The sequence below is a fragment of the Cydia strobilella genome, chromosome 25 (genome assembly GCF_947568885.1).
Source record: "Cydia strobilella chromosome 25, ilCydStro3.1, whole genome shotgun sequence".
Classification (NCBI taxonomy): Eukaryota; Metazoa; Arthropoda; class Insecta; order Lepidoptera; family Tortricidae; genus Cydia; species Cydia strobilella.
In genome coordinates, this window is record NC_086065.1 from 7,010,728 (window position 1) to 7,034,898 (window position 24,171).

The following is a 24,171-nucleotide window of genomic DNA, read 5'->3' on the forward strand; positions in this document are numbered from 1 at the left end:
TGGGGTAATTTTTACCAATATGGTATCCCCACGTTTATGACGTCATCTATGTCTATCCCTTACGGGCGCACGCGTATAGCTGGTCTATGTAATGCTAGGTCTATGATTTTATGTGTGCGCAGTTGCGTTTTGTAACTGCTTTGTAAAGACTAAACACGAGAGCTAAAATAACTAGAATCCGGGCTTCTAAGCTGACTTGACATAAAAAATATAGTTGTCAACCATCTGTCAAGTTGCTAGAAAAAGTAGAAAAGTGAATGTTATTTCACGTTTTCGCGTCTTTTTGTTTCGTTAAGCATTCAATATGTTTGAAGTCGATACTGAAAACAATTCCTCTGACATGTAGCCTGTTCTGCAAACTGTAATAAATGCACGTACCTTCAATTCTGTCGGCATTGTAGGTTATAAAGTGTATCTATTTCATTGTTTAGTATCGTCATCAACTCATCACTTCATTGGTTCAGCCGGACCTATTTTTAGATTGTTATAACTCTTTAACGAAGCCTATGTTTCGAGTGTTAATTAGAATTTACGTTGATTAACGTGTCGAAGTGATTCGCCGGTGAAAATGGGTCTAATAATTTCCAGATTTCGAGTAAGTACTTTGGACTTCTATTAATCTTTTATTTTTCTATATGTTACGTTGCCAGAACTATTTCGATGGTTGAACATATGTGTAATAATCGTCTGGCAGTAGTTCAAATACTCGACCATGACCTATGAAATATTATTATTCAATTGAATTAGTTTTTAGATATAATTTATTAGGTACAGTTACCATGTGGGCTTGTGCCATTGTCCCCTCTACAGCATCTTACTCTCACTTTCATTATAAATGAGACTTACTTTCAAATTAGATGTCTAGAATCCATCTAAGCTGACTTTGAACCGATTTGAACAGACCAAAGTGAGGGTGTCAGTATTATTGCCATATTTTCATAGGAACTTGACGTTAATGATGACATCACCACACTTTGTTATTTTAAATGCCATGCAGTTTGCTTGGTCCGCCTGTATTATCTTGCTTTTATTTCAAAGCATTATGCTTTAGACATTATGTCAACTGTTATGCTAAATATTGAGGGCTAATTAACTTTTTTATTTATTCTCGACGTAATTGTTTTTATAGATGTTACAATTCTACATTGTGTTTTAGACAATACAAAAAATAGAATTTGTATTTCATAACAGAAGACATTATAAAAGTATTATAAATTGTTTTAAAAAACTAACAATTTAACATCAATAGTTATTATTCCAACTTTAAATTTTAATTGTTTTAGTTCCAAAGTGACAAAATACGGTCACTAATTAATATAATTTTCAAATATGCGATATAATATTTTACAAACAATCGTATATTAAAAAAATTCTAACAACGAAAGTATAAAAGAAGTAAAAGTAATAAACCAAAGGTGTCCATTAGAATAGCATACAAAAATTAAATATGACAATGTTTATTTTTTCAATTAAAGGGGCCCACTGATTACCAATCCGGTTCGGTGTTCGGAACTGTAAAATTTTTGTTCTAACTGACAGGCTGATATCGTTCAGTGGATTGATAATCAGTGGGCCCCTTAAGGCATATTATAATGCATTGATAAATGTCAATAAACTAAAGCCCATCTAAGCTATCGTTGCACACAGAAACAACAAAGTGAGGTCATGTAAATGAAATTAATGATGACATTGCCACACTTTGTCATTGCCAATGCAATGCAGAGTTAGCATGGTCTGACTCTACCTAAGGTCATAACAAAAAACCTCAGTCTCCAGAAAACCTAAGCAAATTTTCGTTTTTCGTTCATTCTACAGCAATCTCATTCCCCTGGCTATGCCTATTTGGAAATTCCCAGGGGATTCCGCTCAGCCGTTATGGTTGTAGATGGAACTTGGCACGGGTTACACAGACACCAAAAATGAGATGCTAATAAAGCGGCGTTTCCCGGGAATTTGCGGATAGGTATGACCAGGGTAATGAGATTTTTGTAGAATGACCCTTTTATACAATATACACATTACAATTAAAATGAAAATATATTATTTATTATTTTTATTTTCTTCTTATTAGTGATGTATGATTTCTATGTCATGAATGTCATGATTTGACAATGCTTGAAATCAGGGGTTCCCAAACTTTTTCCCACGCCCCCTTCGTACCTAAATGTTCTAGTTTTCAAAATCAAACAAGTTTAATTCCCGAGGCCCTGTGCCCCCCTTAAAATGTGGTCGCGCCCCCTTAGGGTGGCGCGCCCCCCACTTTGAAACCCCTGCTTTAAATGAATTAGCTATTATTATTAGTGTAATTTAATCATTAATTGTATTAAAATAAATATATTTAATATATGAAATAAGTATTAATATCTCTTTGCCATGGACAAGGAAAGGTCAGTTAATGTTAAATCATTTTACGGTTTAGACTCACTTGTTTTAGTCACTCGCGCGACATGTTTCGGAGAGCCTAGGTCTCCTTTTTCAAGCACTAATAGTGCGAGCAGCGTTCACGACGACCGTGTGTTGCGTACACACACACAACACACGCGTACTACATACTAATATTAAATCATTTTACGGTTTAGACTCACTTGTTTTAGTCACTCGCGCGACATGTTTCGGAGAGCCTAGTTCTCCTTTTTCAAGCACTAATAGTGCGAGCAGCGTTCACGACGACCGTGTGTTGCGTACACACACACAACACACGCGTAACACACGGTCGTCGTGAACGCTGCTCGCACTATTAGTGCTTGAAAAAGGAGACCTAGGCTCTCCGAAACATGTCGCGCGAGTGACTAAAACAAGTGAGTCTAAACCGTAAAATGATTTAATATTAGTATGTCTCACAACAGTTTAAATTCGGTCAGTTAATGTTATTTTCAACAGTATTTACTTGTCAAGTAAATTAATTCAGTTTATATAATTGCTTGAAGTATTGTAATGAACTTTGATTTATTCCAATGCCCTTCAAAACAATGCAGCATACAGTTTGGTTTACATTCATTCACAATTGTGGAACGGTGTGTGTAATGTGTGTATATAGATAAGGTATAGGGTCAATGCGGCTAAATCGATTAGCGGGAAATTTTGTAAACAAGCTTTTTTCAAGCAATAATACATGATTGTTAACTATATTAATTAATATATATTTATTAATATTAATGTTAAATTAAGTTTAAATGGGTTATTATCACTAATTACAGTTGATAACAATTTATTTTGCATAACCATACATTTCTTAAAAACGAATATCTATAAAATTAAACTAAATTAAAACTAAATAAAACTAAAATACATCTAGAAAATGTGGCCCCTTAGGCATGGTGCCGAGGATGCTGGCAGCATTTCCCCACTGTATTGCGATGCTAATACATTGCGCGAGAAAGCTGCCAGCTGTTCGGTCGCCAGTGAAGTCGACTAATCTTTTTGATAGTTCTTTAAACAACTGTAGAGCATTAGGACCCCACGGGCCAAGGGTATCAACCCCAAGGGGCATGAAAGTATACTCGGGGCCAAGACCCCTGTGTTTATTAATTTTTAGCTTTTCGGCCGCTTTAGCTGCCGCACCCACTTGATTAGTGGTTCCGTTGAGGTGGGAAGGAGCTAGTGTGTCTACACATGTAGCGTACACTACGTACGTACACTAACACCCTTCCCAAACTCCACGGAACCAAAGACATACCGTCCGGTCTCTTGCCGTCGTCCCTGGCGATGCCAGTTGGCTCCAGTAGTTTAAATTGTATTAATGTTAGTTTCTGAGCAACACAACTTATCATTCATTAGTGGAAACTGTGTGGCTTGTGAATGTGTTATCTGATTTACTATGTGTGTTGTTTTTGGCTGTTTGTCTACCAAAGGTTTAACTAAATAAACAAATAAATAAATATATTAACAAAATTTAAATTTTAGTTTCAGCAGTCAAAAGCTTGAGCTCTATTTCTAATAATAATAGCTTCATTTGTGGGCTTGGTTCCCGATTGCAAAACTGCGTCTAATTGCAGCTCTTAAAGTAAACCAAAAATTAACCCTTTAGCACCACTTGTTGCACCATCCCACTTACCCGGGGTTAACCGGTTAAACCGTTAACCCAGTGTCAAATTGTACTGGTAACCATGGTGCAATAACTCCAGGTTTAACAAATTAACCCCGGGTTAGTAAATGGTGCAAGTGTCCCTTAGAAGTTTTAGACTACTAGTCAACTAGTATTAGTTTAATTACATTATATTTGTTAAAGTCACCTTTACCAGTCAATTAAATATGTAGTTAGATAATATTGTCTTCGGTTACCGCGATAGTTACTCATGGAATCACCCGTTGACCACGAACGCTGTAAAGGGTTCGAAACGTCGGGATGTATTATAAATTCAATATACGCGATATAATCCGTTTTCATAGTTTTATTTCATATGTAGTTAGACTTGTTGTTTAGCCTCTCGTGCTAATATTAATACCCGAGGGTTCGAAAAATGGAATCTTGAGTTTTGCGAGGGTTCAAGGCACGAGGATTAAACAATTTTTGCCACCGAGTGAAACACAAAATTTTTCACCACAACAACACACCGCCGCCGATAAAATTTTCGCGCCGCCTCCGCCCACGCTGCGCTATCAGCGTGGCATCGGCGTGACCTTGTTAGATACTACTACTTTCAGAATCAGATAACATACTCGGTGGCTAAAAAATAAGTGCATTCCCATTGTCCGGGAAGGTTTTGGGATTATACCATAGAGTAACTTATACTAGAGCGGTATTGTCATAGTAAATTTTGTAACCCCAGTAAATTCACTGCCATCTGTCGACACACTTTAAAACTAAAAATGAAGATTTATAAAAATACGATAGAATGTATTTAAATATAGATAAATGATTTTTTTTTATTTGCATTAATTATTTTTATGATTTTGACCCATGTTCTTTCACTGATATGCGTTTAAATTGTTAAATAACAAACGAAACCGTCAACGCCATCTATACGACTGTAGGCCAAAACTAGTAGCGCCCTCTGAACGAGAATCAAATTTTCTTGATTTTCGAGGCACGTTTTTTCCTTAGACTGTATCCATCTATTACGGAGTTATATCTATCTTTGATTATACTGAGCAACTTTTACTATGAGACCAATCCCGAAATCGCGAAATTTTTTTTGACTGTTTCATACATTTTGGCTGGTCCATTTTCTATTTGAGGGTAAAGGTAAGTTTTATATTAGTAGGTTTATATGGTAGTGGGTAGGTTAGTATGGTATGTTATCAATTTTTACATAACGCTTAATTTTAAATGTAAACATTTTAATGTTTACGAACACAAAAATTTGAAACAAAATATTCATTTCCAAACAATGACTTCCATAGGAAGAGGACATTCACCAAGGAAACCAATTCCTAATACATATAATCTTTAATTATAGTTTCTAACACAATCTAATAAAGTTCAAAATCATTTAACAAGCTTCCATTAGTCATGCTCCAGATAATGCAGACTTACTTTCAAATTCAATAAAAAATAGCAGTCATCTGATTTAGTAAAAAATTCAAATTTACAGTCTTATTTCCATGAGTTTTTGGTCTAATTTCGAATGACTTTTTATCTAGACGAGTCTCTTCAAGTAAAAAGTGTCATTTGTCATCTCTAATGATTACAAAATTGGATTGCATGTTTGAAAAGAACGTGGGCGAATGTTGTCTCCGTTTGGAAACTGAGTGGGGTCCCTATGCGATTGTTAATGGTTGTATATCAGCGGTTCCTAACCTGGTGGTAATTACCCCCGTGAGGGTAAAACTGGCATTTTACGGGGGTGATAAGACAACAAAGATAACAAAGACCTATCTACCTATAAGAAAGAATATTAATGATTATGGAGGAGGGGTAAAATCGAGTTCCCTAAGTAATTAGTCAAAGGGGTGACAGTACTAAAAAGATTAGGAACTACTGTTGTATATTGACATGCTTTAAAAATGATAAAAAATATGTTATATCGATTGATATCTTGATAAAATATCAGTGAAAGCAGGCCTACGATATTGCTCTTAGCGTATTTTTTCGTGGTCGAGGCATAAGAGCTGAAGATGTTTTTTCGTAAATAGGGTTGTCAAAAATGGAGAAGAAACTTTGTCCACACATTAGTGATAATTTATGAACCTTACTGCAAAGAAATAAGATCATCATCATCGGCCTGTATGTAAATTACGTCAATAAATATATTTAAACCGAATAATTAGAGCCAGACCGCCAGAGCTGCCAAATCAGAACGGTACTCGCACATCAAACGTTAAACAGGCAATCGGGCAAGCGTTTCATTAACCTTTTTTTAACGTAACGCCATCAATACTTTAAACAACTACAAATCACAAATAATTACAAGAACGAGTTAAAAGAATTAAGTAAGTTAGCCTTATAAAGAAGTTAACCTTTTGACCGCAAAAATGTGGAGCATTAACTTCAGTTTAAAAGATTAATTTCTTTATAAGGTGTCTGTTACAACGTGCGGAGGAACGATGCATAAAACCTTATTTACACGGCGCGAGAAATTGTATGTAAAATTCTAATATGCATTGCCACAGAATAAGTAATAGTATTAGAGTTCCTTACCCAAAGGGTAAAAACGGGACCCTATTACTAAGACTCCGCTGTCCGTCTGTCTGTCTGTCGCCAGGCTGTATCTCATGAACTGTGATAGCTAGACAGTTGAAATTTTCACAGATGATGTATTTCTGTTGCCGCTATAACAACAAATACTAAAAAGTACGGAACCCTCGGTGCGCGAGTCCGACTCGACTTGGCCGATTTTTTGATGTATGGCGTGTCCGTGCGATGTGTGACATTGCTGACTGCAGATTACATTGAAGTTGATCGAAGACGAATGTAATCGCTACATTCTAAATGGGGATCTAGATTAAGGGTCGGCGAATAATTGGGGCTCTGCAAGACACCCAAATTCGACTAAGGGCTCTCATTCTCATTAGTTGATTATAGTGTAATAAAGTACGCCACATTTGTTTAACCCTCGATCTCTTTTTCTGTTTTAGCGCAAAAAAACGACAACAGAAATTCTAGAAAAACTCGAAACCAACATAAAACGAATCGAACAAGATGGCCAGACCAAAGAGCAGAAACACAAGCGGGTCATTGGCTACGTTATGGCGTACTCTGTGGGAATCTACGTGTTGTTCGCGATATTGTACTACTTCATGTATGTCGGGAAGAGTCAGCACTGGCTAAGCTCGGTGTTACACGCTTCGCCGCTACTCGTGTTGCCTGTTGTGTGAGTATTTTAAATTTTTAACCTTTTATAAAGTTCCGTATTAGCTAAAACACAAGTGTCATCGTTTCGTTATGGAGTACTCTGTGGGCCTCTACGTGTTGTTCGCGATATTGTACTACTTCATGTATGTCGGGAAGAGTCGGCACTGGCTAAGCTCGGTGTTACACGCTTCGCCGCTACTCGTGTTGCCTGTTGTGTGAGTATTTTAAATTTTTAACCTTTTTTAAAAGTTCCGTATTAGCTAAAACACAAGAGAGTCATCGGCTACGTTATGGAGTACTCTGTGGGGCCTCTACGTGTTGTTTGAGATATTATACTACTTTATGGATGCGGGGAAGAGTCAACACTGTATTACCTGTTATGTAAGTATTTTAACCTTTTTTTAAAGTTCGGTATTATTGCTGCAAAAGTACAAATCCACTTTATTAATGAACCCACCCCAATACCCACTTTATAAAGTGAATATGCACACACTCTCTCTACGTGTTATTCGCGATATAGTACTAGTATGTGTGTGGAGAAGAGTCAATACTACCTAGGCTGGCCTCTCTTTACTGGTGTTACCCCGTTTAACTTTTTTTTAAAGTTCTGTATTAGCAAATATAGATGAACAAACACTCTTTTAAATTTCAGTGTGATCTTCCTACGCACTGCGATATCGTGGTACTACAACTGGACGATCAGCAAGAACAGGGTAAAGCTGAACAAAATGAAAGAAGAGAAGAAGAAGATACTCGAAGAGGTCATGAACACGGAGACCTACAAGGTAAGCCTCAAAAAAGTCAACAGTGGCGCTCGCTTGGCGGTTATGTGACACATCAGTTATTTTAGTTGTTTAATTTCAATTAGCATGAAAATTGGTCACACGAAAATTCACAAGGGCGCCCGCCGATGAGCAGCATAGGTGCGTGATATCAAAGACCTATACAGGGTGGAATTTCTAAATGGGTTAGTGAGGGCAGCTACCAGATCCCGTGCTGCTACGCGAAAACGATCTTAGAAGACCCTCCCTCGATTTCAAATTAATGAAGATTCGTGTTTACATATTTTAGAAAAAACATACAGGGTGGGAGAAAAAGGTAATTTTTGACAAACTTTTTTTTTGATGCCAATCGATCCCATTCCTTCCAGGATCAAAAGCTTGTATGGGACCAAAAAAACCAAACGGCTATAAAAGCCACAAATCGAGGAAAACTTTTCCCATACAATTTGTATAAAAAATAACTTTTATTTTTCACATTCTATTTTTTTATGCCAATCGATTCCATTCCTATCCAGTATCAATAGTTTCCTAGGGGTTACGGTAATGTACTAAAAAACCACAAATAAAAAAAAACTTTTCCATACATTTACTATGGAGAAAACGTGAAATTTTATTCACAGTTTTCTCTCCAATCAGTCCCGTTACGTTTAAGGACAATAATACTGTATGAAGAAATTACTGTAAGACTGTCTTCTAAGACCGTTTTCGCGTAGCAGCACGGGATTTGGTAGCTGCCCTCACTGACCCATTTAGAAATTCCAGCCTGTATAACTCCGTATTAGATGAATAAAGTCTAGGGAAAAAACGTGCCTCGGAAATTAAGAAAATCGCACAGATGGCGCTACCACCAATACCAACCTTTGGGCTATTTTCGTTTAGATGGCGTTGAGGGTTTCGTTTGTAATTTAACAATTTTAACAGATCAGTGAAAAATTCTGTATAGTAGTGTTTATTCTTCTTAAAAATATCACAAATCAAAATATTTCGTAAAATAATTGATATGATAATAGTAATGAATATTTATTTTTAATTTAATAAAAATTTGTAATCAGTAAATAACCCAAGAACCAAATTTTAAAAATGGTACCATTCCAGGTAGCGAAAGAGATCCTGGACAAGTACGGGAGCCCTGACGACCAGTCTAAAGCCCTGAAGCCGTTCACTCCCACAATCAACGTGCCTGGTAACAGCGGTAACCCTAGCACGCCCCGAGGTAGCCTACTTAATATAGCGCCCTCTGTCCCTTGCTAACTGCTTGCTCCCTAGTAAACTCCTAAGTTCCAGAAGCAGATGTTTTGGTTTTGAATTTGGAACCTATGATTCAATAAAAATACAAAATAAAATGTTGAATATGTACAAAGTACACAGACAGAGCCTTAGGGTAAACGGCGAATGGAAATGTTTTAGTTGTTTTACCGTCTTTATTAACTAAATAAATGAATAAAATAGATCTCGATTTAATTATATATCCAATATAAACATTGTTATTCATTTATTAAAATTACAGTACATTTTTATAAAACACAACAATAAAACACAAATTACTCTTACTCTAAACCACCTACTTACTCTTACTCCAATAATATTTGTTCCTGCTGCTTATATGTTTCGTAGTAATAAGTTTCATATTTCCAGTGATTTAATGGGTTTAAAAATATGCTTAACGAAAATTCAGAACAAACTTAGCTGATCACTGCTAGATCTCATGCCCTGCGATAAGGTTTACAAATGTGACGTTTTCAACCAAAAGGGTACTTATTGTCGGTTGTCAAACTTGTCAATTAGACGCTATTTCCATAAAGCTTCAATTTGGAATCAACCTTATCGACAAGCGACAATGTGGTACCTTTTAGTTGAAAACGTCACAAATGGTTACGAATAATATCCACAGCGACGCCTGGTCAGCTGAGACAACGCCAACTCGCGCTGACATCAAATCCGATCAACCAGAACAGAGAGCTGATGCCTATGAACAATATGGGTTTGAATTTCAAAGGGCCCAGGATGAGGGTGAGTTTTCCCGTATTTTTGAAAGCCTTTATTTAACTTGCCATGTTAGTTATTTTGTTAGTGTAGGTCAAATCTTGGAAGCGAAATATGAATCCCCCGAATTCCGATTGAGCTGAAATTTTGCATACATCTGTAAATCGGATGACAATGCAATATTATGATGACATGGAGCTGATCTGACGATGGAGACAGGAGGTGGCCATGAGAACTCTGTGATAAAACAACGCAAACTAATTGTGTTTGGGGTTGTTAGAATTGTCTCGGTGAGTATTATTTGCCTGTGGAAAGAAAGGTACAGTCAGCGATAAAAGCTTGTACCAAAAATTAAGTTTTTGCCAAAAACTTATTTACTTTACTAAGCCTATTTTACATAGTCAAGGTATGCGTTACAATTATTTTAAACTAACTAAATTATGGACTCTAAGTAGTGTCAGGGGTGATATTTTGCACGCAACATAATATAAAATATGACATTTTAGCCGATTCAAGGGTTATGTTTTTCGAGGATACTGAGGTGTCATTAGGTTCGTCTTAGTTGTGTTTGTGAATGATACACCCAGTATTATTAAACTTATTTATATTTTGTCATCCTTTTATATGACAATCTGCTGTTGGGTACTGTGCCAAGCTCACCGGTTATCTAACCAATCTTTGTCAGATGTCGGACAAGCAAGCCAACGGTGTGCCCTCTGTCCGTTTTGCCGACTTGGACAACAAACCAGTAAATAATTTATCATACGGTTGTTCATTTGTGGATATCCCATTTTTCCAAATGTATATATTCTAGACCCTTTTGAACCCTCTTTTTTGTGGTAGATTAGATTAGGAACAATAATATGGTTTGCAATTAAAAGTTCAAAGGGAATGATTAGTCAATTTAATTATAGGATGAAATTGGATTTAGTGCGTGTTATCGTGTTCAGTATAATAAATAAAACATATTATTCGCATAAAAACAGCAGTATTAAAATTTATTTTTCTTTACCTTGTAAAGGGCTGTTCCGTACGAGACTCACAGCGACATCTCTTGTCGCCTTGTCGGAGAGACGCAGTTGCGTATGTCGCGTGATACCTATCGCGGCCAATACGGAGCCCGAGATACGCTTTCGTCACCCTACGTCACGACATATTGTTCCCCTCTACCCCAATATCCTCGAATCATGTACAAGTAGATTAAGCATTTAGAATTATAACAGTAAGCACGTTAAATTTCGGATTTTATTTCACCATCCAAGAAAAAGTCGAATTTTCAAAATACGCAGCGCCTAGTCACGAACATATTGGTCCTTCTTCGCCAAATATATCAAAGGTTTCTTCGCCAATCGTCGAGTACGAAATGAGAGGCCATTGAGAACCAGCACCTTTGGAAGAGAAAGCGCACATCGACATTTCTTCTTGGACGGAAGGCGCGTATGCAGCACGAAGACACCCAAGGACGCGCTAATTTGGGAAACTGCGGATACCTATAGGACGAGAACTGGACATCCAACGATTTTAAACGCGCATATTTCGGTACGGACATCCAGCCACCCTATACCTAACCCTTTGTCTTCAGTTGCTTAATGCCGTGCTTAATCAATTCCAGTGAGCCTGTGACGAGTAATCATTGCGTGACCGGTACCCTCGGACTCCTTTTTGCAGCCACACAACGCGGAGTTGCATCAGGGTCCAAAGTCCACACGTGAGTACTCCAGCTTTCTATACTAAACCTAATCAAAATGGGAAAAGATGATATTGTGGTACCAAATGATGGTAAATCACGCGATAAATCGCCATCTAGGGCCATCTGTGACGCCGCGATTGAACCTCACGTTCGCGAATTGGTTAAAAAACGTGGCATTATAAAGGCTAGACTCACAAAGTTCGCAACCCACATTCAAAGCTGTAGCGATAATTTAAACGATTTAACTGAGCCTTGTAGAATCAATTTAAAATTACGCATACAAGGAGCAGAGAGCCTGTACACTGAATTTAACGATATTCAAACTCAAATAGAAGCGAATGTGTACGAATCAAATCTCGATGATCAGTTAACGCAACGAGATCAGTTTGAGGATAGTTATTTCAGTGCGCAGTCCCTCGCCGAGTCTATACTAAGTAAATTTAATAGTACAGAAAGCCAAAGTCCCACTATTTCGCAAAACACAACAATGAAGGCAATTAAACTGCCAGTTTTATCACTTCCCTCTTTCGACGGCACGTATGAAAACTGGCTCGCTTTTAGAGATATTTATTTATCACTAGTTCACAATACGAAGGATCTCTGTGACATCCAAAGGTTCCACTACCTAAAGTCATCGCTGACAGGTAGTGCTTTGTTAGTAATAGAAGCGCTCGAACTAACATCAAGTAACTACGCGGTGGCATGGGAGCTCCTTCTTAATCGCTACAATAACAATAGGTTATTAATCCACAATCACGTCAAGGCACTATTTACGCTTCAGTCGCTGCCTAAAGAATCGCACATACTTCTTCGAAAGTTAATTGACACAACACTAAAGAATTTACGCGCTTTGAAGGTCCTAGGCGAACCTATATCGTCATGGGATACCCTAATTATTTACATCTTAGTGTCAAAGCTCGATAAAACCACTGAACGCGAGTGGGAACAACATAAAAGTAGTCTTACGAGCGGCGACACTCAGATGAAGATTAAATTGGATGATTTATTGCAATTTTTACGAAACCGTGCTGATATGTTAGAAACATTGCAGGCATCACATTCACAAAGTACGAGTGTACGCGATAAGCACGAAGTGAACAAAAAATATATCACTCCTAGCTCCACTCACAACTACAACAATAACAAAGTACACTGCAATGTTTCTACCAACAGCAAACCACAAAAATCACAGCACAAATCAAAATTCGCGTGTCCTATGTGTAACTTAAATCATCCACTTTATTCTTGTGTCAAATTTCTCGATACTAACTACGAATCTAAACTTAAGTTTGTAGCCGACAACAAGTTATGCACTAACTGCCTCCGAGCGGGACATTCCGTGGAGTCATGCGTATTCGGCCCGTGTCGCAAGTGTAATAATAAACATAATTCAATTATCCATCCTCCTAGTGATGAGTGCGCTCGCGTCCCTGCCCCCGCTGACGTCACGCCCCCCGCTGCATCCACTTCGGCCGCAGCTGCATCTAGTTCGGCCGCCGCCGTGTCGGTCAATGTGCATTGTCAGCGAATTCCTTCGCAGTACCCGATCTTGGAGCCGGTCTTGTTGTCAACTGCGCTTATCGACGTGATTGATAAAAATAATAAACCGCATACGGTCGTTGCTCTGCTTGATGATGGCTCGCAACGATGTTTTATAAAAGAATCCTTACGTGATTTATTAGGCGCACGATTAGTACAGTCCACTCACGAAATAAGCGGTGTAGGTCGTACTGTGACGCAGTGTACGCAAACCTGCAATGTCCAAGTAAAATCGCGCATTAATGCCTACACAACAAATTTGCATTGTTTTGTTTTATCGGAAATAAACACAGCAATGCCAGTTGTATATAAACATTGCGCAAAATTCGATATTCCAGATAATATACAACTGGCAGATCCGCAATTTTTAGATTACAAAGATTTCGATATCTTAATAGGTGGTGATAAGTTCTGGGATTTGTTTACGATGGAAAAAATAAAATTACGTAACGGTCCCTACTTATTAAATACCGAATTTGGATGGGTAGTAGCAGGTCCTATCAATTTAAACGCACGCATTGAAGGCCACATCCAATGTAATTTTACGCAAACAACAGATTCGTTATTACGGCGGTTCTGGGAGATTGAGGAGGTACCTACCACTCGGGACGCATTGTCTGACGAGGAGAAGGCTTGCGAGGAGCATTTCGTTCGCACCACTACGCGCGACAGCGAAGGAAGGTTCTGTGTTAGCATGCCACTCAAGCAGCCACCCGAAATGCTAGGAGAAACGTATCCTCAAGCTGAACGTCGTTTACTGGCGCTGGAAAAACGATTACAGCGTTCAGAAACGTTTAAAAAATTATATACAGACTTTATGCATGAGTACCTCGATTTAGGGCACATGAGTAAAGTGACGTCATATAACTCACCGAATTTCTTTTTGCCACATCATGGAATTTTTCGTGAATCTACAACCACACGTTTAAGGGCAGTTTTCGATGCTAGTGCGGCATCTAGTACGGGTACGTCTTTGAACGACATTCAAATGGTAGGTTCCGCGATCCAGGGCGACCTTCTGTCAATTCTTTTACGCTTTAGGCAGCATCGTTACGTGGCATGCGCGGACGTAGCTAAAATGTATCGTCAGGTACTAATGGCAGAAAATCAACGTGACCTTCAACTGATCCTTTGGCGCGACAGCCCCGACGAACCGATACAAATTTATCGCTTAAATCGTGTCACTTACGGTATGGCGTCGGCGGCTTTCTTAAGTGTCCGTTGTTTAAAACAGTTAGCCACTGAATGCACCGATCCCGACATTAAAAGAATAATTAACGAAGATTTTTACGTAGACGACATGATAACTGGGTCACAGGATAAACTTGAATTGTTACGATTATGCAATGAAACCGCGCGAACGTTGCAATCGGGTTGTTTTCCGTTACGAAAGTGGGTATTTAACTTTAGCGAGCCGTCGTTAGAGTCTAATTTCGCACTACTGTCTGACGCGCAAACTAAACTAACGTTCGATAAAGACTGCAATTCAAAGACGTTGGGCATAGGTTGGAATAATTACTATGATCAATTTTATTTTAACTCGCAACTTGATTTAATGAAACCCAATGATAAAGTAACCAAGCGTATTATTTTATCACATATCTCGCAAATTTATGATCCCTTAGGTTTATTAAGTCCAACAATTATGCTCGCCAAGGTCTTACTCAAGCGTTTATGGCTTCTTAAACTTGATTGGGACGATGAAGTACCTTCTGACGTCATGCGCACCTGGAATGATTTTACTAAATTGTTATCAGTTGCTATAAGTACTATCCGAGTGCCGCGTTATGTAATAGGTAGCAGTAATTATACGCACATAGAAATGCATATCTTCACAGACGCGTCACAGGTTGCTTACGGCACTTGCATTTATATTCGCACAATAAATGATGATGATGAAGTATGCTCACGATTGTTATGTTCGAAAGGGAAATTGAGTCCTATTAAAGCCCTTAGTACGCCCCGTCTGGAACTTTGCAGCGCACTTCTAGGCGCTAAATTATATGACAAGGTCATAAATAGTCTTCATTGCAAATTTGATGACGTCGTTTTTTATTCCGATTCGACTTGCGTTTTAGGGTGGTTGCGCATGGCACCTAACTTATTAAAAACTTTTGTGCAGAATCGAGTCACTGAGATCCATGAACTAACCAAAGGGCTTCCATGGCGCCACGTCAGCGGTAAAATCAACCCAGCTGACTTAGTTTCGAGAGGCGTTCGATTGGAAGACCTAGCTGGATCCAGTTTATGGTGGGAAGGACCTGAATTTCTGCAGGATGTTAATTTTGACCCTAAAAACATGCCAAAATTACCAAGTTCGAATGATGCGCACGACATACTGCCGGAGGTTAAATCTAACGTAGATTTAGCGCTTACCGCTACCACACAAGCGGCATTATTTCCTTTCGAGCGGTTTTCTCAGTTCTCGCGCATGATACACGCCGCTGCTTATGTTTTACGTTTTATTCATAACGCGCGCAATAAGAATAATAAGCGTACGGGCAGTATTAGCGTCGAGGAACTGCGGGAATCAACAAATTTATTAGTCAGGCTGTCTCAACTGGAATCGTTTCCAGATGAGTACAAGCTATTGACTAATAAACAAACAATTAAAACAAAGCATAATTTAAGTAAATTAAATTTGTTTATCGATGAAGATCGCGTCATGCGAGTCGGCGGTCGCATTGGTTATTCGCAATACTTTGCTTACGAAAAAAGGCACCCGATTTTAATAACGAGCAAACATCACTTTGCGCTTTTATTATTTCGCCACGAACATAAAAAACTTCTACACGCTGCGCCTCAAGCCCTTCTTTTTGAACTGCATGATGCTTGGTGGCCACTAGGTGGTAGGAATCTAGCGCGAAAGATTTTTTATGACTGTGTTGTTTGTAAGCGATTAAGAGGGAAAACCCTTACTCCTTTTATGGGAAACCTACCCGAGGAGAGAATTACGCCTACATATCCTTTTTTAACTTGCGGCGTGGACTATGCAGGGCCAGTTTTCATATTGAACCGCAAAGGCAGAGGTGCTCAAACTGTGAAGGCATATATTTGCTTGTTTGTATGTTTCGTCACGCGAGCCATCCACTTAGAGCTTGTCAGCGATCTGACTACTGATGCTTACCTTCTAGCTCTCAAACGCTTTATAGCGAGACGCGGAAAGCCTAACGAAATATACTCAGATAATGGCAGGAACTTTGTGGGTTTGATGCACGACTTTGCCAAGTTTTTATCGCAATGTAGTCCCGACATCACAGATTACGCTACTAGTTGTAATATTAAGTTTCATTTTATTCCACCTTACGCACCCCATTTTGGTTCCCTATGGGAAGCTGGAGTAAAATCATGTAAGTTTCATTTACGCCGTGTTATTGGTAACGCTCACCTCACGTTCGAGGAATTTAGCACGGCATTAAATCAAATTGAGGCGGCCCTAAATTCCCGTCCTTTATACGCCATGTCATCGGATCCGCACGATCTTCTTCCTCTGAGCCCTGCGCACTTTCTCGTCGGTCGCACTTTGACGTCGCCCGCCTCAGAGGACCTTCAGCACGCGCCTGCTCATCGACTCAACCGGTACCAGATGGTGGAGAAGATTAGGCAGCATTTCTGGGCCCGCTGGTCCAAGGAGTACGTCTCCGAATTACAGACGCGATCCAAGTGGAGGAGCCACTGCGAAGACCTGAAGCCGAACACACTGGTTCTCATAAAGGACGACAATCTGCCTCCGCTAAAATGGCATTTAGGACGTGTCGTCAAGACTATCCCTGGGCGAGACGGAGTGTCAAGAGTGGCAGACATCCATACTGCATCAGGCACCATAAGACGCGCTTACACCAAAATCTGCCCCTTGGTGTCTCAGCCAGATGAAGAGAGGAGAGACGCTCAAGAATCCTCTTGAAAGCCAGATCTTTCAAGGCCGGGGGCATGTTCCGTACGAGACTCACAGCGACATCTCTTGTCGCCTTGTCGGAGAGACGCAGTTGCGTATGTCGCGTGATACCTATCGCGGCCAATACGGAGCCCGAGATACGCTTTCGTCACCCTACGTCACGACATATTGTTCCCCTCTACCCCAATATCCTCGAATCATGTACAAGTAGATTAAGCATTTAGAATTATAACAGTAAGCACGTTAAATTTCGGATTTTATTTCACCATCCAAGAAAAAGTCGAATTTTCAAAATACGCAGCGCCTAGTCACGAACAAGGGCTTTTCAACACAGAACAAGTTATTAAAATTAAAATCATTCCAATTAACTTTAATGTGACATGTTGCGTCAAAATTTGTGTACTGACATAAAATTCATCGTGTATATCTTCATGTGTTTATCTTGAATAAACGAAATCCGTTCCCATTCATACCCCGAAAAGGTTGCACCGATCGAAAACATGTGTAAAATCATCGTAGTTTTATAAAAACAGTAGTAAAAATCCGTTTTCAGTCGGACCAACTGCCCCGACCGCTGTTGGACAAGAACCGATCCGCACTGGACAAAGTGGTGGACTACTTGCTGAAGGACGGGCCTAATCATCGCATGGCTCTGATTTGCAACGAGTGCTCTTCTCATAATGGTGAGTAGGTTTTTATACTTTTTATGCAGCCCTCTTCATGAAACTTATCGTAACTAAAATACAACTAATCGATTCGAAGAAATAAACTGCCTTGAGTAATACGCTAATTTTACGGTTTATTAACTTTCTCACGTATTTTTTGTCAAAAGCCTCGGAGTACCTCCTGAGTGCTCTTTATCATTTTTTTTAATAGGATTGTCAAATTTAGTAATAGTAAACTACCACTCCAGCCTATCGTCATTTTTAGTGTTCCGTACCCAAAGGGTAAAAACGGGACCCTATTACTACTAAGACTCCGCTGTCCGTCTGTCTGTCTGTCCGTCTGTCTGTCACCAGGCTGTATCTCATGAACCGTGATAGCTAGACAGTTGAAATTTTTGCAGATGATGATTTTTATTTCTGTTGCCGCTATAACAACAAACACTAAAAAGTACGGAACCCTCGGTGCGCGAGTCCGACTCGCACTTGACCGGTTTTTTATTCTGTCTTGATTTGAAGACGGGTTGCAATAACTAATGGTTGATTTTGATTGCAATATGGTGACCAAACCCAAATACAATTGTTTCAAAGGCACTGTATACATTTTTATTAACTTCTTCGCAGGAATGGCAATGGTAGAAGAGTTCGACTACGTCTCTTACGTGTGTGCGTACTGTGGGCGCCTTAACCCTGCGCGCAAGCAGCGCCCCGCAGCCCCCCTGCTGTCTTCACCGCGAGCGTTGCCAGACATACCGCGTCGAATGAGTTAGTTTAACCTTTTAACCTTATTTTAAAGTTATGTCACATGCAACTATGCCATAACCCGGGTAATGTCAAACAGATGCAAAATGGAGCATGATGCGTGTTTTACTTTTACAAACTACCGATTTGCAACGTTCTTACCTTTTAACCTAATATTAAAATTAAGTCCACAAAACATAACGTACCAAATGTTAACAAATGTTAGGATGTTATCCCATTACCAGATGTAAAAAAATGCTACTCGCAGTATTCACTTTACCATACGTTGTTGCTCCTTTATAGTAAAAACTAACGAATATCAACTTCCATTCGTACAATAAATACATTGTAAAATACACCATACTGCACGTATCCCTACATATATCCCTTTCCTATCACAGGCGGTGACGACTCTTCCATATCTAGTTCCAGCGACAGCGACGATGACAAGAAAGTCAAGATATCTGAAATTGGAAGTAAGTAAACACACACACACACACACACTTGGTAGACCTTATCTGTTAGTTGTAATAAAGTTTGTGAGTCAATCAACACTCAACGACATATATGACTTGCGATTCATGCGAAAAAATCCGCCTTCCATTATAATGTACGATACTCGGTAATTCGATTGTGCCACGGGACTCTCGTGATTAATTTTGTATTACACAGAGACAATTTTATTCGTTAAAAGCTAAGTGATTATCGCCCTTTTAGGTGCGATATAGTATGTGTAGTTTACAGATTTTTATATAAGTAACGATGAGTGACAGCTGACAGATCGCTTTTCAGCGATGAGACCGCCTGTTGTTTAACCTTTTCTGTATTATTTGTATTGTTTTCTGTAATGAGGTGTGCAATAAAGAGTATTTGTATTGTATTATATTATTAATGATAGTAATCTGTGACAAAAAGAACCTAATAGCTTAAGACAGTGTGTTTGATCTCTCATTGTGGCCTATAGATGCGTTTCTATTTAATGTTATCATCATACATACATGATACGCTGATACGCTAATATGTTAATTTTATTATGTTACCTTAATTACAATATGTAGATTAGAATTAATAGAATAGAAAAACTGTACTATTGTGTGCCCTTACTTGAACTGGCTATATAAAATGTAACACCTTATTATGTACATGACAATGCAATATTGAATAAATGACTAAATGACATAAGAAATTTTATAATAGGTACTGTCATAGTGATAAGGTTCAAAGTGGCTAACGATTTTATTACTTTGTCAGCGGGCACACTAAATTAGTTAACAATTTAAATTAGGAGTACGAATTCGCAAGTCAAACAATGTAATTGTACATGTACTTACATGTATTGACCTTATGTTTTTTTTAATAATCAATTTGAAATTTTCAGGTTCAGAAGCTGAATCGGATCGGCCCCCCTCCTCATTGGAAGGGACTCCGAAATCCGTCGCCGAAAAGAAAGAAGACTGAACGGATAAAAATTAACTTTTTCCTTAAAATCTTTCCTTTAAAGAGCGTGAAATATTGAAGAAAAAAAATGTACGGAAATTATGATTTCCTGGTGGCGAATTGGTCTGAAAACAGTTTGTCTTTGACAGGTTGGTGGTTCGAACCTTTTAACCTTTTCTTAAATTAGACTTTAACCGGTAGTATAAATGTTCTTAAAGTTAAAATATTGCTGGAAATTACAAGCAAGGCAGTCTTCTGTTCTATCTAGCTATGTAAAAAAGACAAGAATGGTTCAGATGCAAGCACTAATTAGTTAAAACATTACGTTAAAAGGTAAAAAAGGCGAATATTGGTTGCTTTGTGTACCAGCATTGGGGTCTTGTCGAAATAGGGAAATTTTTATTTTAAAGAGATACTGTCAGTTATGTTCAGTGTGAGGTATGTTGTAAGAAAAAGTAATTAAAGTAAATAAAATTATCTTATGATATGAATTACCTCACGTGATTGCATGAATTTTTAACATTTATATTGGCTCTCTTAGTAGAGACTTATTGAATATTAATCGTAAGCCGCAAAATAAAGTGCCTAAATTATTTCCGCGCCAAAAGTGGCTTCGACAGCTGTCAAAATTATTTTATAGATGCGAAATGATGCTTCCAGCCAGTGATTTAAAAAATAAAATAGTTCCCATAATAATGTAATGTAATATCGGATCGTAAAAAGGCTAATAAGATAGTCTATAAAATTCCTATATTACAACGAGCTTCGTTTGGTTTATAAATTAAACAATTGAGAAGAAAAATTGCTTAAGATGCCATTTTATACCTAAAACTTTACTGTCATCGCTCTTTTTTATAAATTTGTGGTAAAATTGAAATAGAAAATTATGTTTCTTTTATTATTTAGTTTTGACATGAGGCTCTCGGAGTACATATTCGTGCCTTGTTAAAAATTGTTCGTTTAGAGGTAAATTACATGCAATAATTAACTAAAAGAGTCAAACGGTGTTGCTAATAATCTTTTTCGATATCCATTTTGAGTCAAAATGTCAAAATTTTTGACATTTAGTTCAGAATTAAAATGTTGATAACATCATTTTATTTGCGTTTGGTTTATCTCTATTTTAGGTAAAAAAACTTAATGGAAAAGTAGATTTTGTAGCAGTATTGTTTCCAGCAATAATTTGTTTGCATTAAGTATGCAAGCATAAATACATTTTCTGTTAAGTTTTTCCTGTAGTTTAATAATTTACTCGATACGAACGAATATTTATTCTTATTTAATTATTGTTATTTAATAAGTTATTTTGAATCTTCATAGTTTCTAGTTTAAGCTGGTTTATATAATTTATTTTAAACATAATTTAATTTTAAATATATTTTTTGGGCCCGCTACTTAAATGATTGGATAATAATAAGGTCTCAGAGCCAGTTTTGCGACTATTATAAATTAACTTTTACATCTATGAGTATAGGAACTTAACACAATAATGCTATGCTACATTATTACTATTAGTAGCACAAATTTAACGTTTTTATTTCTAATTCTGAGTGTGAAGGTTTGTTCAGTGTCAGTCATTATGAATGACTCTTACAAATCTTGTGTCAACTTTTCTACGACAAGTAGCGCTGTTTGAATAACTTACTTTCTTCAGTGTCCTGGGTTTGGAATTGAATAAGTAATGGCAACAATAAAACCAATTATAACCCCAACCACTTTAACTTTCGTACTAACAATTCCTATAACTACCTGCATTTTACTCAGTCGATAAAATTATTTCCAACATTATAAATTCTTTAGTAATATTATTTTATTTTTAAAACTATGTCAATATAAAAAAAAACAAATTACAAGTTGACATTATTATGGTTTTCGCCATTTTACTTGCAATATTCGACATTGTATAATTTTTGTTACCTGCTTTTCTTATGCAATTGCTTGATCTTGACTTGGTTTTTCTTATTAAAATTGAATACTTTGTATAGCATGACACGGATTTGAAAGTCAAATTACCATTTTATTCTGCCAAATGTAGCTTAAAAATAAAATAAAAATTACTTTTTTAATTATACTCAAACGCTTTTTCTAGTCACATTTACTTGGTGATCCGAAAGTTGCATTTAATAGCCAAATGCATTGAACACATAATCATCTTTGTCATTAAATATTTATTAACATTAAACATTTTTTTTTGGATCACCAGCCAATTAAATTAAAATAACACCTATAATTTGTAATTTTTATTTTTAACATACGGTTAAAAAGTTTAACATTTTAACCTTTTCATAAATTGTCCGAATAATCATGAGCAAAATATATTTTTTAATTGTATTCCCAGACATTCCCTGATGTTTTTTGTAGTTTAGTGTTCGGCCTTAGTACAGTCGCCATCAGATATATCGGAGCGGCCAAGGCGCTCACAAATATCTGAACACGTCTCTATTGTCAAGGCGTTAGAGCGCGTGTTCAGATATTGTGAACACCTTGGCCACTCCGATATATCTTATGGCGACTGTACAAACCCTATACATCCAAAATGTTTGTTTTGCAGCAAAAACCATTATAATTATTTCCATTTGAACAACAATTTAAGTGCAGGTAAATCTACGAAAGAAGGCGTGAATGGGTCGCCGAATAAGTGAATGAATAAAAATACATTCGATCATTAAAATTCGTTCCGAGGTCCTACCGCCAACACAGAAAATCGTTATCGCTCTTGCAAATTCGAGCTATAGAGGCAGATGACAATTTTGGATTTTTAGAAGTTGGCGGTATCAGGCGTGGCTCAATCCGCGATTTTGTCGCGTCGCTACAAGTACATGCGGCCGACACCAATTTTGGTGTCTAGCCATAATGATAGTAGTTGCCGCGCACCGCTTCGGAGCGGACGCCTGCTCGCGCTTGCGCCACCTAGCGGTCATATCTGTCGTAATAGACGCGTTTTATTAGAGAGTGTACCTTCTGTACTTAGTACTATTATTTATTCTGTGGCGGTTTGTCCTTTTTCGTGACTTTACCTGTACTACATGATTTTACATGATAACTGTGGTAGTGGTATCCTAGTGTCCAATAATGAGGTTTTACTAAGGAATGAATCTTCATTGTGTGTAAATAATGGAGTCAAGTGAATAGTGTTGTTGAATTTGTTATTTATGCTTGTATTCATTAGGTATTTTATATTGAACTAATATACAAGTACCCAGTTTGTTTGTGTTTTATTTGTTTCTATTAGATCACTTATAAAATAAGTAACATAACATAATATTGTATTCGTCTGTTTAGTACCTCCATTGATGTGTATCATTTAGCCTTTTCGACGCCGTGTCAAACACAAAAGCTGTCATTCAGACGTCACCGAAGTGTCAAAACTGAAATTGAACTTTATGCATATGCACTTAGTTTTTTTTATGGATGGTATAGAAAGGATCGCAATCTCTTATAGTGACCGCGTTAAGCTTTAAATAATAGTTCCTAATCTCTCCGGTGGCGCTAGTTAGGCTCTGGGACATGAGTATAACATGAACCATATAAGGCAACAAATAACCCGACCAAATTACGTAGGTTGTTTTTGGTAGTATTTCGGTGTATGGTGGCGCCGCCTAATTACTGTTTTTTGATGGACACTTTTCATACATAGAGATTTGGCTCCTTTATACAGTCTCCATGGTTTTTTTTTTAATACCACGTCGGTAGCAATCAAGCATACGGCCCGCCTGATGGTATGCAGCAAAGAATATAATATGGTATGCAGTTACCGTAGCCTATGGACGCTTGCAACACCAGAGTAACACGCGCGTTGCCGACCCTTTAGAAACCTGTACACTCTTTTTTTAAAGAACCCCATACAGTCTTTGTTGCTCTGTGGTCTATGACGGATTAATAGGTCTTTGGCGTTGAACTTACGGTGCGTATTATCGGTCATTGGCGTCCAAAAGGTTAAGTGCCGATTACTGGAGCTGATATGAACTAGACAGGTCTATGCTTCATTTGCGCAATACTTTTCCTGTAATGTAATAAAATCTCGAAAGACACGGTAGGTATACAAGGCCCGGAAGGAGAACAGCTTTGCCAGTAGAAAAAGACGGCAAATTTGAAAAATGTAGGCGCGGAAAATCGATATCCCATACTCGTATTTTTTAATGTGGCCCTTTTTGCTACTGATTAGCTTGCCACATAACACAATTGATAAAAATAGAACGCGCAATTTT

General features: G+C 37.9%; 1 protein-coding gene and 1 long non-coding RNA gene across 6 annotated transcripts in view; one reads left to right on the plus strand and one right to left on the minus strand.

The window, feature by feature from the left end:
* The window catches only part of LOC134752936 (uncharacterized), a 160,245-nt gene that overhangs the window by 32,211 nt on the left and 103,863 nt on the right, over nucleotides 1–24,171 (minus strand). The window lies entirely within an intron of this gene.
* Nucleotides 233–23,168, plus strand: LOC134752847 (endoplasmic reticulum junction formation protein lunapark-B). Of its 5 annotated transcripts, none has more exons than XM_063688607.1 (10): nucleotides 233–595; nucleotides 7,018–7,253; nucleotides 7,887–8,019; nucleotides 9,112–9,229; nucleotides 9,908–10,026; nucleotides 10,685–10,747; nucleotides 17,677–17,806; nucleotides 18,410–18,550; nucleotides 18,928–19,002; nucleotides 19,905–23,168. In XM_063688607.1, the coding sequence occupies exons 1-10, from the start codon at nucleotides 569–571 to the stop codon at nucleotides 19,982–19,984; spliced, it is 1,122 nt and encodes a 373-aa protein (XP_063544677.1). In that variant the 5' UTR covers nucleotides 233–568; the 3' UTR covers nucleotides 19,985–23,168. The 5 variants fall into 5 exon arrangements, with proteins under 5 accessions (XP_063544677.1, XP_063544679.1, XP_063544681.1 ...); XM_063688609.1 differs by having other exon boundaries at nucleotides 9,112–9,199; XM_063688611.1 differs by lacking the exon at nucleotides 18,928–19,002.